At 30.9% G+C, this 13868-nt stretch overlaps 1 protein-coding gene across 1 annotated transcript; it reads right to left on the reverse strand.

Annotated features, from left to right (window-relative positions):
- Positions 1-3638: 3638 nt before the first annotated feature.
- Positions 3639-11146, reverse strand: LOC142629507 (serine carboxypeptidase-like 18). The gene is made up of 14 exons (XM_075803512.1): positions 10907-11146; positions 10673-10818; positions 10215-10291; positions 9978-10100; positions 9788-9890; positions 9646-9683; positions 6082-6183; positions 5425-5511; positions 5173-5328; positions 4992-5063; positions 4704-4825; positions 4495-4608; positions 4175-4229; positions 3639-4052 (listed from the first exon to the last, which is right to left on the reverse strand). Exons 1-14 carry the CDS (start codon positions 11068-11070, stop codon positions 3969-3971), a joined length of 1443 nt encoding a protein of 480 aa, XP_075659627.1. The 5' UTR covers positions 11071-11146; the 3' UTR covers positions 3639-3968.
- Positions 11147-13868: the final 2722 nt, after the last annotated feature.

Raw genomic sequence — 13868 nt, forward strand, 5'->3', positions numbered from 1 at the left:
ATAATGTATATGATTTTAATTATATTTTTTTGAACAATTTTGTTTTTCCTTTTAGAGATGGCTAATTATAACAAAATGAAATAATGGAAAATTATAAGTATATTAGTTATGATTAACGGTAATGAAATTTATGCATTTTATTGGTATATGCCACATATTTAATCCTTTTAAATTCAATTTGAATAAATTAGTTTTCCATATATGAGCATCAAGAAACTTTATAATTTGTTCCCAGTTTATGCTTAGATTTTCAAGTTGTGGACCATAGAGTCTAGCCCGCATTAGATTTGCGAGTTGTTTAGCCTAACTTGGGTTTTGATTATTTATTAGCCCATTAATTTCATGGTGCTATTGTAGACGCTCGATTTTGTACCCATAATTTAATCACGGAAGATGATTATAGTGATCATTCATATACCCAAAATATAGAGTTGAATTACATGCATTAATTCATTTATTGCATATCATAAAAATGATATTGAAGTTATAACGGTTGCGGCGGTATGTCTGATTTCCAAATCGGACAGTGAAATTAAAGATATCACATGATCAAGTTTGCACAGTCTGCATGCATTTTGTTTGGGTGAAACCAACCATGCATGATTAATTTAAATTAATTCTGATGGGCTAGACAATTAAAATTAATTGAATAATTTGTGATTGGTTGTTAGTTAGTGTCAAAAATAGACTTGCTTGCATGGGAATAAAGTAGATAATCAGATAACAAATAAGTTGTGGATAATCAAGACTTTTTGGAATATTTATCTACAAGATAATTATCACTTTAAAGACCTGAATATCCAGAAAAGAGGATTAATTTTTAGAATACGGATTAAGAACGCATCTAAGTGCAATTCCCAGCTAAAAAAACCTCAAAAAAGGAATCCAAATTAGACTAAAATTCAAATATGGGTTCGGCACTCAAGAGGATCATTCGGCACTTCTCAAGTGCCAATTAGCACAAACTCAAGGCTCAGCCCGAGGACTCTTGGATTGAGATAAGACCTATCTTTTTCAATTTTTTAGAGATAAGGACATGTCTCAATTTGTATCTGGTCATTCAACTAATTTTTCGAAGCATTCTAACCTCTATAAATAGGGGACGCCTCTCAAAATTCAGCACACTTTCTGACCCCCCCCCCCCCCCCCCCTTTTCTGGCTCTTCTCTTCTTTTCAAATCCCCTTATGTTAAAGACATTTTGGAGACTTTTGCTTTAGGAACTTCTTTTTTGTAAGTAAAGTATTTTAGGCTTCAAAGAGTTGAATACATTTCTTTGAATCCTAAAATATTCTTACACTAGAAGAGCACGCTCATGCAAGAGGTATCTTTTTTTTTCTTTTTTTTCTCTGTTCTTCTCCATTAATTTTTGGTTGATGATGCATGAATATGTTTAACATGTTTTACTATTTCTTATTCTTGATATATAATGACCATGTTTTGCTTGAATTTTTTGTTAACATGTTCAAATGATTGTTTATTGTGATTTCTTTCTTAAATCTCAAAATCTGCTGACTATCAAAGATTTCTTTAAATTCAAAAACTGATCTGAATTTTTCAGATCAGACTCTTTTTTTTTTTTTTCTAATTCAAAAACAGATCTAAATTTTTCAGATCTGATTTTTTCTAATTCAAAAAACTGATCTGAATGTTTCAAATTGGATTTTTTTAACACAAATTTGACCTGTATCTTCATTAAATACAGATCTAATTTTTTTCTAATGTGCAAAACTTCTGTATTTTCATTAAATACAGATATGATTTTTTTTAACTCCAAAACTGATCTGTATTTTCATTAAATATAAATAAGCATTTTTAGAAAAAGTTTTTCTTTGTTACAAAATGGCAGATTTTGAAATTTAAAAGAAAGGATTAGAAAGTTAGGTTGATTTTTTTTATGTGATGCATGTGTATAGTAAATTTATCTCATGAATGTGAATTCTCTTTCAAAAGTATTTTTTATTTGTTTCCAACATCAAATCTTATTTTTTTATAAACCAATTTTTTTTTATAACTTTTCAAAACAGATTTGATTCTTTTTAACAATTTTTTTTTATTACAAAAAACAGATCTGATTTTTACAAATCAAATCTTATTTTTTTAACTTTACACAAAATAGATTTGAATTTTTTTGATAAAATCTTTCTTTTTACCCCGTATAAAAATAGATTTGATTTTTTTAACAAACCAAGTCTTATTTTTTGTCCTCAAAACAGATCTGAATTTTCTTTGAAAAAAAGGACACTTCCATAAGGTAAATTTATGTGAATTAATTTTGGTCAAGTGTCTGTCATGTATGTTCAACATATCATTCAATATCATGCAAAAAATGGTATATTGGTCATTAGAATCTAGAAGACCAGACTCTGTTTGGGCGAAATGGGTGCCTAACACCTTCCCATTCCGTAACCTAGCCCCCAAGCTTAGGATTTTTGGATAGGCAAATTAGTATTTTGTCTTTCTTTAATTTTGGGTAGATTGTAACTAGGACCAAAAGTTTTGTATTCTTTTGCATAGATTATAACTAGGACCCAAAGCTTTGTAAGGTTTGATTTACCGAAGTTGTACTTGTCTTTATTTAATCAATGACAGTCGAAATATTATGATCATGTAATTTGTATTTTTTTTTGTATAAAAAAATAAGTGGCGACTCCACACTACTTACCCAAAAAAAGAAGTGCTCTTCAAAGCACCCAAATCTCTTTTTTGAGAGCGCCTGAGTTTTACGGCCTCTCATAGCTATAACTTCAAAAGTGAGCTTTGCCGTTTGAGGAAATTATTAGAATCGGCCTGCACTTGTTCAACGCATATGGATTTGGATTGGGTGCAATTCACCCTTCCATAGTCCTTACACACAAATATTTTTACCATTTTTACATTATTTTACTCTTCATTCATTTTTTTATTCAATGGTTGAGATTAAAAGCTGCTTTTTTCAACTCTCAATTTCAACCCCTTAATAGCTATTATCATGCAAGTATTGTATTTGATATCAATCCTGCAAATGGAGATGTTTTGCCATAGAACAGGCAAGAACAAACTATACTTGGATAGAGAAATTGTTGAAAGTCAACTCAGAAGAATTTTGTAGTATAGAAAAATGCTAATAAAATCATTAGAGCCAAAGATAAAATCGTGTGAAATTTGGTGATTTGAAGGGAATCATTACGAACATCAAAACTTATTGCCTATGGTCATGACTTACACTCTTTTTAGGAATCATTTGGTATGTTTCTTTTTCTTTTTATTTTCTCAATTTATTTTTCCTTTTATATTGCTATAAAGGGCTTGGCGGTTGGCTGGATACACATGCTATAATTTCATCGTATATCCAAAAGGGCAAAGCCATATATCGGAAATGACAAAGTTTGGTGAGCCTAGAGATCCAACCATTAGTAGTAAGTTCATGTGTCTTACACATAACAAATCAACGAAGCATGTGCGTTACACATAACAAGATATATCTCATCTTCTTATTGATGGTTGGAGCCAAACATTTTCCTATTCGAAAAAGATTTTAAACTTTAAATTCAATAAAGAGCTAGTGTCTAAAACCATTGTTTACATCCTTCAATACCAACATGCTATATCATCACATCATAGATTAATGAAAAAGGCCTACCACTGTACCACACAATCATTCTTCAATAATACCAAGAGTATGAATGATCATTAATTCATTCCAAGTTCACAAAACTTTCTGCTCGATATGTTGCCTCTTTCTTTAAATAAACAAGCAACTTGGAAGAAATTCCGAAGTTTCCTAGCATCAAACTTGAACAGTGAACTAAATAATGCAATTTACATTATTTGCATTGCATCAATTCTACCAAGTTTAATTTTGAGAACGCAAGATATTGAATTCCCAAATGTTCTTCCGATTACATTAATAAAAAACAAGACTTTATTCAAAAACATGCCTCCAAGCAAGAATATAAGTAACTTAATATTTCTTAGTTTCAACGACCAATTAGATTGGATAGCGAGCAAAAAACCTATCAACCATAGCAAGGGTTTCCTTGTGCTTGTACTCTGGCGCCGTGTGACCTGCACCCTATGTTTATTATAGGACATGGATTAATTGTTATTTCATTTTAATCTTTCAAACATTATAAACATAAAAAGATCAAATTAAAATGTTTTGTGTTTTCAATTTATATATTTTTAATTTGTTACCTTTACAGTTACGTAAGTCAAGCGGTACTTATCATTCATGAACTTCACTTGGTATCTGCAACGAACATAACAATGTGAGATAAAATTTGAGAAAAACCTTGGCTCCTATCCATGATATGGCAATTGAAATGCTCATTTATTTGTAATTTTAGTCATATAGTTTTTCTTATTAAGTCATGCGACTTGTTTAATCAATACATATGGATAATCTTATAAATCGTAATTTAATCAGTTAAAAAAAGATAATTCTAAACCAATTTGGAACCTAAAATTTTTGTCACTAATATTCTAGAAGTAATGCAAATCCTAAAAGTGCTCACCCAGCAATTTGACCATCAAGGTACCATGGACGCCATTCATCAAAAACGTCCACACCAAGAGCTTTTATCCATGCATATGTAGCAACCCATGGAACAGAAATGTCATGATCCCCACTGCAAATGAGAAAAATTTCAGGACAATTGTTACTCCGAAGTCCGGGAAAATCAATGAAGGAAAACAATTTGTTTTTAATAGGACAGAAATCCACCTGTATATTAGAGCCCGGAGACCGGTCTCAGTGAGATTTTTTTGATATGCTACACTACTTGTGACATCTTCTGTGTAAGTCGACAAAGCTTTGGGGCACCTTACCCATGAATCTACGGTTCCCTGACAAGTTTCATTAAATCATCATTAGTATTTTTTTTTTTTCATTTATTCATTCAAGGTGAAGTCTTTCTTACAATGCATAATTTAATAATTATGTGGTTAAATGATTAAATTTACATCTCCTAAAAAGCTAAACTTTTGGGAGAATCTTTAATTTAATACATACCTCTCGAACATGAAGAGCTTTTCGGACTGTATCATCATTCAACCACTTGTAAGCAAGCACATATGTAAAGCCCTATAGAAAACGAGTCAATCAAATTCATAAATTCATGTACATTTGAAGAATATACATCAATGATGTAGCAAAACCTCCACAACCACATTTATGAGAGAGGTAAGTTTACCCGACACTGAAGTTCAGGAAGTTTAGTTTCTGAGAGGAGGTAGTTCATGGTTTTTAACTCCTGAACTCTCAAATCCCATTCAACCTCCTTTGGTTTTCCGGATGCAAAAGCACATTGAGGTTCCAAAATTTGTTCTAGGTTTATTTGTAGAAGGCACTGCAAATTCAAATGGAATTTCATTCTCAATTCCCTTAAAAGTCAAGAGACACAATTCATTAGCGAGATCATGAAAAGTAGTTATATTTAATTTACCTCTTTGATTGCTTGAAGAGTTGTCACACATAATGTATTGTTAATACTATAATTGATATAATCCTCGTGGCAATTATATTTGGCCGCCTAAAAAAGAAAAATCATTCAAAGTTAGCCACACAAAAAAAAAAAAAAAGAGTGTATGGATGGTGACTAAAAATGGATGACACCAAGCAAAGCAAACACATGAGTAAGTTACCATAATTCGCAAGCTTATAGTAACTAAGGCCCCTGTTTGCAAGTAAACTATTTTCCAAAAATGTTTTGTCTCATGTTTTGTTAGTTTTGAGTAGCAGTAAAACTTCAAATCAAAATCATTTTTTGTTGGTTAGGAAAAACACACTCTTAATTTAATGTTGAACACATTTTTTACGAAAGAACCTAAACAATTTTTTACTTCAAGATAACAGAACCCTCCCTCTCTCTTCCCCAAAATGACATACACACACTTACATACATTCGTATATGTGACAATGTATATATTTATGAATTTATGCATGTGTTGATGTGAGTGTACAAATTGCTTTTCAGGCTTACAAACTTATCATGTGTATTAGAAGCATACAAGTGATCCTGAGTTTGAGATTATTGATAGGGTTTCATGAGGAGAGGTCATCAAAATGAAGGCAAATACAAATTATTATCATTTTTTTGTACCTCATAGAGTTCATCTGATATAAGGTTCACCCTGTGCACATAAGGGATCCTAAAATTGACATCAGTATAAGAATCTGTCAATGGATTCCCGAGCAAGTATCCCTGTTACAATTCAAAGGAACCATCTATGTCAGTGATTGCCCAAAAACACAAATTGATTAATGATTGAAAAAAATGTAAATTTCCAAATCTAAGATCCTTTCTCTTCATCTTCTTATTAAAAGAGTAATACTAGTGATGCTCTATGTTCAAGAGAAATGATATGTTTATAATATTTTTACAACAAATCTTAAGTGGCAAGTTGTTACTGGTTATTATTGTTGAGGCAAAAAAGTAACTTAGTGTTAGGTTCAAATTTGAACCAATAACAACTAACCACCTATGATTTGTTGTAAAAATGTTATGGACGTAGCACCTCTCATATGTTTAATACATAAAACTTTCAAATATCAGCAAAGAGTAATTTAGAAATTCAAAATTTATTACCACATCAATTTGTAAGCATCTATATTTTATATATTACTAAAAACTAAAACGTAGCATTTAATGTTGCTATGCTCACTTTAAGCCACGTTAGAAACCATGTCATTATCATTTTTTTTTTCCAAATTTTTATACAATTTTTAAACATTTAAAGTGAATTAAAAACTCTATTATATTACAATCAAAATATCATATTTAATTTATCTTATTATTAACTATTCTTATTTATTATTAAATTTTCAATTCCATTTTAACTTTTCATATCCTCACTACTCTCTACCTTAACTTTCTTCAACCTTTCTCATTCCATTTTAACTTTTCATTTCCCCACTACTCTCAATATTACTATTATTCTATCTTTTTATCTTCCTTTATTTTTTACTCTTCTTATTATTATCCTCATACTATAAAATTGTCATTCCCTCTCTAATTCGATGCATAATTTCTATTTTTCCACACACAAAGCCTCTCTCTCTCTCTCTCTCTCTCTCTCTCTCTCTCTCTCTCTCTCTATATATATATATATAGATTTTTTTTTTCTTCAGTTTTTGGTATATATATTTTTTATTTTAGTGTAACGGGTTGACCATCAAAACATTTTGATACAATATTGAAAGCTCCACCAAATGCATCGCAGAAATCAATTTTAGTCAATTTGCTAAAAGTGGAATTGACTGGTAATCCAATTTGATACAATTTAGTTTTGTGTTTTATGTTTTTTTTTTTTTATTCTCATTGGTTTTTAAATGTTATATTATTGCATTATAAAGATAGTATATAAAAATATAATATTATTTTTTTACATAGTATAACTAAAATAATATGGTGTTTATTGCTATACACTTCATTTTTACTATTTTTCTTCTTATCTTATTTTATTCAACATTTAACTTTAGCAACATCCTCCATATCATAATTATTTATATTTTGTCTCATTTTTTTAACTAAAAATATAATATTTTTTTTAAATTCAATAAATAAAAATTGCTCTTATAAAGTCTTCCCATGAAATGTTACAATGCATCAATGGAAAAATGGAATACAAAACAAATATCAATTTAGAAACACTCAATTAAAAAAATAGAATACAAATTTTTCTTATAACATAGTCCCATAAAACGTTACAATGCATCAATAGAAAAAGAGAATACAAAACGCATGCTATTTTAGAAACACTAAATTTACAATAACAACAACAATAATAATAATAATAATCTATTTATCTATATATTACTAAAAGCCAAAGCGTAGCATTTAATATTGTTACACTCACGTTAAGCCACGTTAGCAACCATGTCATTATCATTTTTTTTCCAATTTTTAAACATTTAAAGTGAATTAAAAACTCTATTATATTACAATCAAAATATCATATTTAATTTATCTTATTATTAACTACTCTTATTTATTATTGAATTTTCAATTCCCTTTTAACTTTTCATATCCCCACTACTCTTTCTACCTTAACTTTCTTCAACCTTTCTCATTCCATTTTAACTTTTCATTTCCCCACTGCTCTCAATATTACTATTATTCTATCTTTTTATTTTCCTTTATTTTTTACTCTTCTTATTCTTATCTTCATACTATAAAATTGTCATTCCCTCTCTAATTTCATGCATAATTTCTATTTTTCCACACACAAAAGCCTCTCTCTCTCTCTCTCTCTCTCTCTCTCTCTCTCTCTCTCTCTCTCTCTCTCTCTCTCTCTCTATATATATATATATATTTATTTTTTTTTATTTTTTTTTATTTTAGTGTAACAGGTTGACCATAAAAACATTTTGATACAGTATTGAAAGCTACACCAAATGCATCGCAAAAATCAATTTTAGACTACTAGAAGTCAGTCAATTTGCTAAAATTGGAATTGACTGGTAATCCAACTTGACACGATTTAGTTTTGTGTTTTATGTTGTTATTTTTTTTTTTCTCATTGGTTTTTAAATGTTATATTATTGCATTATAAAGATAGTATATAAAAATATAATATTATTTTTTTACATAGTATAACTAAAATAATATGGTGTTTATTGTTATATATTTCATTTTTACTATTTTTCTTCTTATCTTATTTTATTCAACATTTAACTTTAGCAACATCCTCCATATCATAATTATTTATATTCTGTCTCATTTTAAAATAAAAAAAATTAAACATATAATATTTTTTTAAATTCAATAAATAAAAATTGTTCTTATAAAGTCTTCCCATGAAATGTTACAATGCATCAATGGAAAAATGAAATACAAAACAAATATCAATTTAGAAACACTCAATTAAAAAGAATAGAATACAAATTTTTCTTATAACATAGTCCCATAAAAGGTTACAATGCATCAATAGAAAAAGAGAATCCAAAACACATGCTATTTTAGAAACACTAAATTTACAATAATAATAATAATAATAATAATAATAATAATATCAACCGTCGCTACTCTATAAATCACACACAACACTATATTTAATTACATAAACTGTAGAGTTAGGCCCTTTTAGATATACACTACCATATTCAACTTATAAATTACAACCCAAATCAATCATACAATTGCACAATTAAAGCCTGAACATGTAACATGAATTACCTTCTGAATTATTGCTTGGAATTTTCACAATTATTGAAAGAAAATCGCCAAATTTAATTTTTATAAAACATCAAGACAAGGTGAATTTTAATTTTTTTTTTTTTTAACTTCCATAGAAAAAAATATTACCCACATTATTTCAACCCTTATGGAAAAGAAGGTTTACATGTAGCATGGAAAATGTGTTTAATTGATTTAGAGATGTAAAAATTAGTCAATCGACTATGGTAGAATTAAGGTTTTAAATTTTAAATAAAACAATTCTAGAATAATAAAAAATTATCTTGTAATAAATATGATTATGAAATGCATTACTTTTCATTAAATTAGTTCAAATTACAAAATAATAATAATAATGAGACCACCTTAAAAAATAATCACGCACAACGCGCACGCGCGGGTCCGCGACTAGTTTTATAATAAAATTGATAACAGTTTTAACAATTTTCCTTATGAAAATTAATGGAGTTACATAATTAAGTCACGTACTTGAAGTTGCATCCTTGGCCTGAGTCCGGCTTCCAAACCTATTTTTCATAGTATAAACTAAACATTAGCTTGTATCCATTGTTTACCAAATTTTTGGTAATTGATAAACAGAGAAAGATTCCAATTAAATTTGTTCTAATACCTTCAAGTACATGTTTGACGAGCATAGGAACAATGAGACCAGAATAGGCATCACCACCAATGTAGAGTTGATTTCCAAGAAATTGTGGGTGATCAAGCAACCACTGTCACAATTACATTGCAAGATAAATTAGTATTTTGTTTAAACACTTGACAAAAAAAATACACATTTAAAGAGATAAATTGGTTACCTTCCTCAAAAAAGTATAGCTTTGTTGTGCTGATTTTGTGTCTGAGGTGTAATAACCTTCTGAGGTTGTTGCATATGAAAATCCAGCTCCAACTGGTGCATCAATAAATATAATATTGGCCACCTGAATAAATTAATTATAATAATGAGTTTCCAATAGAAAATATTAGCAAAAAAATTGAAGAAAAATTTTGATTAAAGAGCAAAGCAGGGGTTAGTGATATATGAAATTATGCACCTGAGTCCATGCGTATGGGTTCACTGTGACTGCTGGTAAAGTCCCATTGAAAGATGCATAATCAAATGTCAATGGACCTGCACCCACAACTTCAAAATCATTCACCGTCTATAAAATAACTAGCAACATACAATTACTATTGAAAGAACTTTTACCCTTTTTTTAAAAAATAAAAATAAAATAAAATGTAGGCGAAACCCTTATAAGAACAAGAGCCTTGCGATTCAATTCAATTGCATTGTCTGCTCTAAAAGAACCTGAGTACGATCCTACTCCCCCATTGTTGTGGAAAAAAAAAATGTCGTAGTTTTCCCCTAGCTTGCATCAATCTCAAAAGAGATAATTTCATTTTATAAACTCAAATCCTAACCTATCCATGCCCTCCCACCAAACTAGAGTAAAAAAAAACATTAAGGCCATTTGTTGTTTAAAATTTTGCCAGAGCTGAAAAAACAAACCAATTTCATAGGCAAGTGCTGAGAACCCAGAACAAGCAGGGCCTCCAGTTAGCCAGAAGATAAGGGGATCGTTGGCTGGGCTCCTCTCAGACTCAATGAAGTAGTAGAATAGTTGCACTTCATCTGTGTCTCCTACTCCAATGTATCTAATTACACCAACCCAAAATTTTGTAGATGTTAATTATCTCAGAATGAAGCCACATATAAATTGTGTATACTAATAAATTTGCTTACCCAGTTTCAAGTTTGAAAGGAAGCTTGCCAGGATATCCTGGTACATATTCAATGACTGATTGAGAAGAGGCAATGGAAGAGAAAACCAGTAAGAGAAGTATACTCAAGCACATTTTAACAATTCTAGTGCTTGAATTAAACATAAGTGTTTGCTTTGTACACATGTTATTGATGGAACTGTGTCCAATATGCCAAGCTAAAGTTCTTGTAAAGCAAAGCTCAACATCTACTTGTAAAAATGGATATATGATTTGGTCACCAAATAGGCTTTTATACCAATGGATTCGTGAATCAAGCTCTCAACTAGGCACGTGCAATGATTAATTGATGTATGAGAATTAGGTACGCTAGGTGGGTATAACTTATCTTCAATTTTTGTACTAGGCTTTTTGTTACTAAAGGTCAAAGAATTCGAAGTCTGTAAGTACATTTATTATTCAACAAACTTTCTTTACCAGCCAATAACAATAGAAGAAAGGAAGCAGAGATAACCAAAAAAATATATCTATGTTTTTTTTTTTTTTTTAAATCTTCAACGTGGATTGTGTGCTTAGAAATATTATTCAAATCATTCATATCAAAGAAATGTTCAAATAGTTCCGTGGAGCTACCACCAAAGCAGGTCACTAGCAAGTCAAACTTTTCTCTATTCAATTGTAAAGATAGAAAACAAAGTATTGAAATATTTCTACATCAATTCTATCTTATTATTTTCTTGAAATAAGGATACCCAATATCCAAATATCACTTTTAAACTCTTCAAGCTGTGGCAAGTTTTCAAAATTTTAAGGCAAAAATGCAAAACTGACCCTCTAACTTTTATCGTTTTTCATTTCAGTCCTCTAATTTTCAATTTTTTATCAATTCAAGGTTCCGTTACTGTTCTATTACTACTACCGTCAGACCCACTAAAACGACGCCGTTTTGGTTGTGTTTTTTTTTTTTTTAATTCGGAATTAAAATAAGAAAAATCAGGAAAAAAAAAAACATTGAGCGACGTCGTTCCCCTTCCCCTGAAATCAAAAAAAAAAAAAACCCAAGTACCCAAATAATCACTAACCCGTGAAACTTTGAGAAAGAGAGAAAGTGAGCCGGTTTGAGAGAGAGAGAGACTGAGTTCACCGCCACCACCCACTGTAAAATTCACCGTGTAAACCATTACCACCCTCGCTGCTCTGCCTTGACTGAATCGGTGATGGAGTTCTAAATCGGTGATGGGTGTGCTCTGCCTTGCCTTATCGTAGCTCCTCCTCGCCTGTCCTCCGCTTCTTTCCCATCTACTTTGCAAGTATATTTTTGCAGTTTAATGACTAAACTAAACTAATCTGTACATAAGTGGGTCATTTCATAAATACCTTCACCCAGCAAAGAATAAGCACAAGAATAATTTTAGTGTGTTTTTTTTGGGTATATGTAGTAGCAGAACAATGAGTTGTGTGTTATATAAAGCTGGTGATTTTTTCTGTTGAATTTTTTTTTTTTTTTGCATTTTGCATTTTGCATTTTGTTTGTTTGTGTTAGACTTTGTTAATTGTTAGGTGAGAATAGGATTTTCTACTTTATATGGTTTATTTTTTCTTTTTTTTGAGTGGATAATATATATTTTTTTGTCTGTTTGCTGAACATCTTCACATGCAATTTTATTAATTCGAAACAATTTGTTCCCCACTTGGAGGAATTGTTTGCTATGTGGGGTATTTAGATGTCAGCACTTTATTTTTCTATTGGGCTAGTGGTGTGTGTGGGGTTACTTAACATTGTCTTTGTCGGCTAAAATACTTATGTTGTGTGCTAACTTTTTTCATTTTAAACTTTCAAAGGGAAGATGATTGGTCAAAATTTTACATTAGTTCTTCACTACAATGGAGTATTGCACAACTCGGTTAAGAAGAGGAAGTATATAGGTAGCAAGGTGAAAGTTTATGATAATATGGATTCGGATTGCTTTTTTGTACCAAAGGTTAAGAATTATTGTGCGGAGGTAGGGGTATTGGAATATGTCCAATTTTATTATCTTGTGCCTGGGTTGGATCTTGACAATGGCCTAAGATATTTGTCTACTGATGGTGATACTCATGAATTATTTAAGTGTCTTGACCCCATTGATCCTAAAATAGACATTTATGTAGAACACGGAACCCCTGTTCAGAAACAATTGTTAGTTAGGGATGTTAGTGTTGTTGATGCTGCAAATTTGGTTGGTTGTGGTGTTGATGAAGCTGATGTTGAGGATGGGGATGAGGCTCTTGCGGATGATGAGTTTGAGGAGGGTGGTATTGTAGTCGATGAAGGGAATGGTGTTAAGGCCAAGGATGGGAATGGTGCCGTGGGAGATGTGGATTATGAATGGTATGACTCTAACTATGATGACCCAGCCTATGAACAATTATATGAAATTACTGCGGATGACTACACAATTCAGCCCACCATAACCCATAACAATCAGCCCTCACAAGAACTCACAAATGTCATCCATCCATCCATTGTCACACCCACCTAATTTCGGATTAGTGCGTTGTATGATACTCATACATGCATTAGATCTTTCCATAGCAGGCAAGTTTTTGCACATTGGGTGGCAGAAAAGTATGTTGATCAATTTCGGACTAATATTGAATTTAAAGCTAAAGATTTGGTAGCTGCAATGGGGCAGGATGTTACTGTGGAGCTTGCCTTGTCAAAGGCATATAGAGCTAGAGACATTGCTAGAGGCATGGTAAGATAGGACTTTTGTGAGCAATACACCAAGGTCAAACGCTATTGTGCGGAGTTGAGAAGATCTAACCCGGGTACCACAGCTAGAGTCACAGTTGTCGTCCCTAGTCATAATTTTAAAAGGGTCTATGTGTGCTTAGCTGCATGTAAAGAGGGATTTGTTAGACATTGTAGACCATTGATAAGCTTAGATGCTTGTCATTTGAAGGGTGTAGTTGCTGGCCAACTTGTAGCAGCTGTGGGTATA

The sequence above is a fragment of the Castanea sativa genome, chromosome 3, assembly GCF_040712315.1.
Source record: "Castanea sativa cultivar Marrone di Chiusa Pesio chromosome 3, ASM4071231v1".
NCBI classification, from domain to species: Eukaryota; Viridiplantae; Streptophyta; class Magnoliopsida; order Fagales; family Fagaceae; genus Castanea; species Castanea sativa.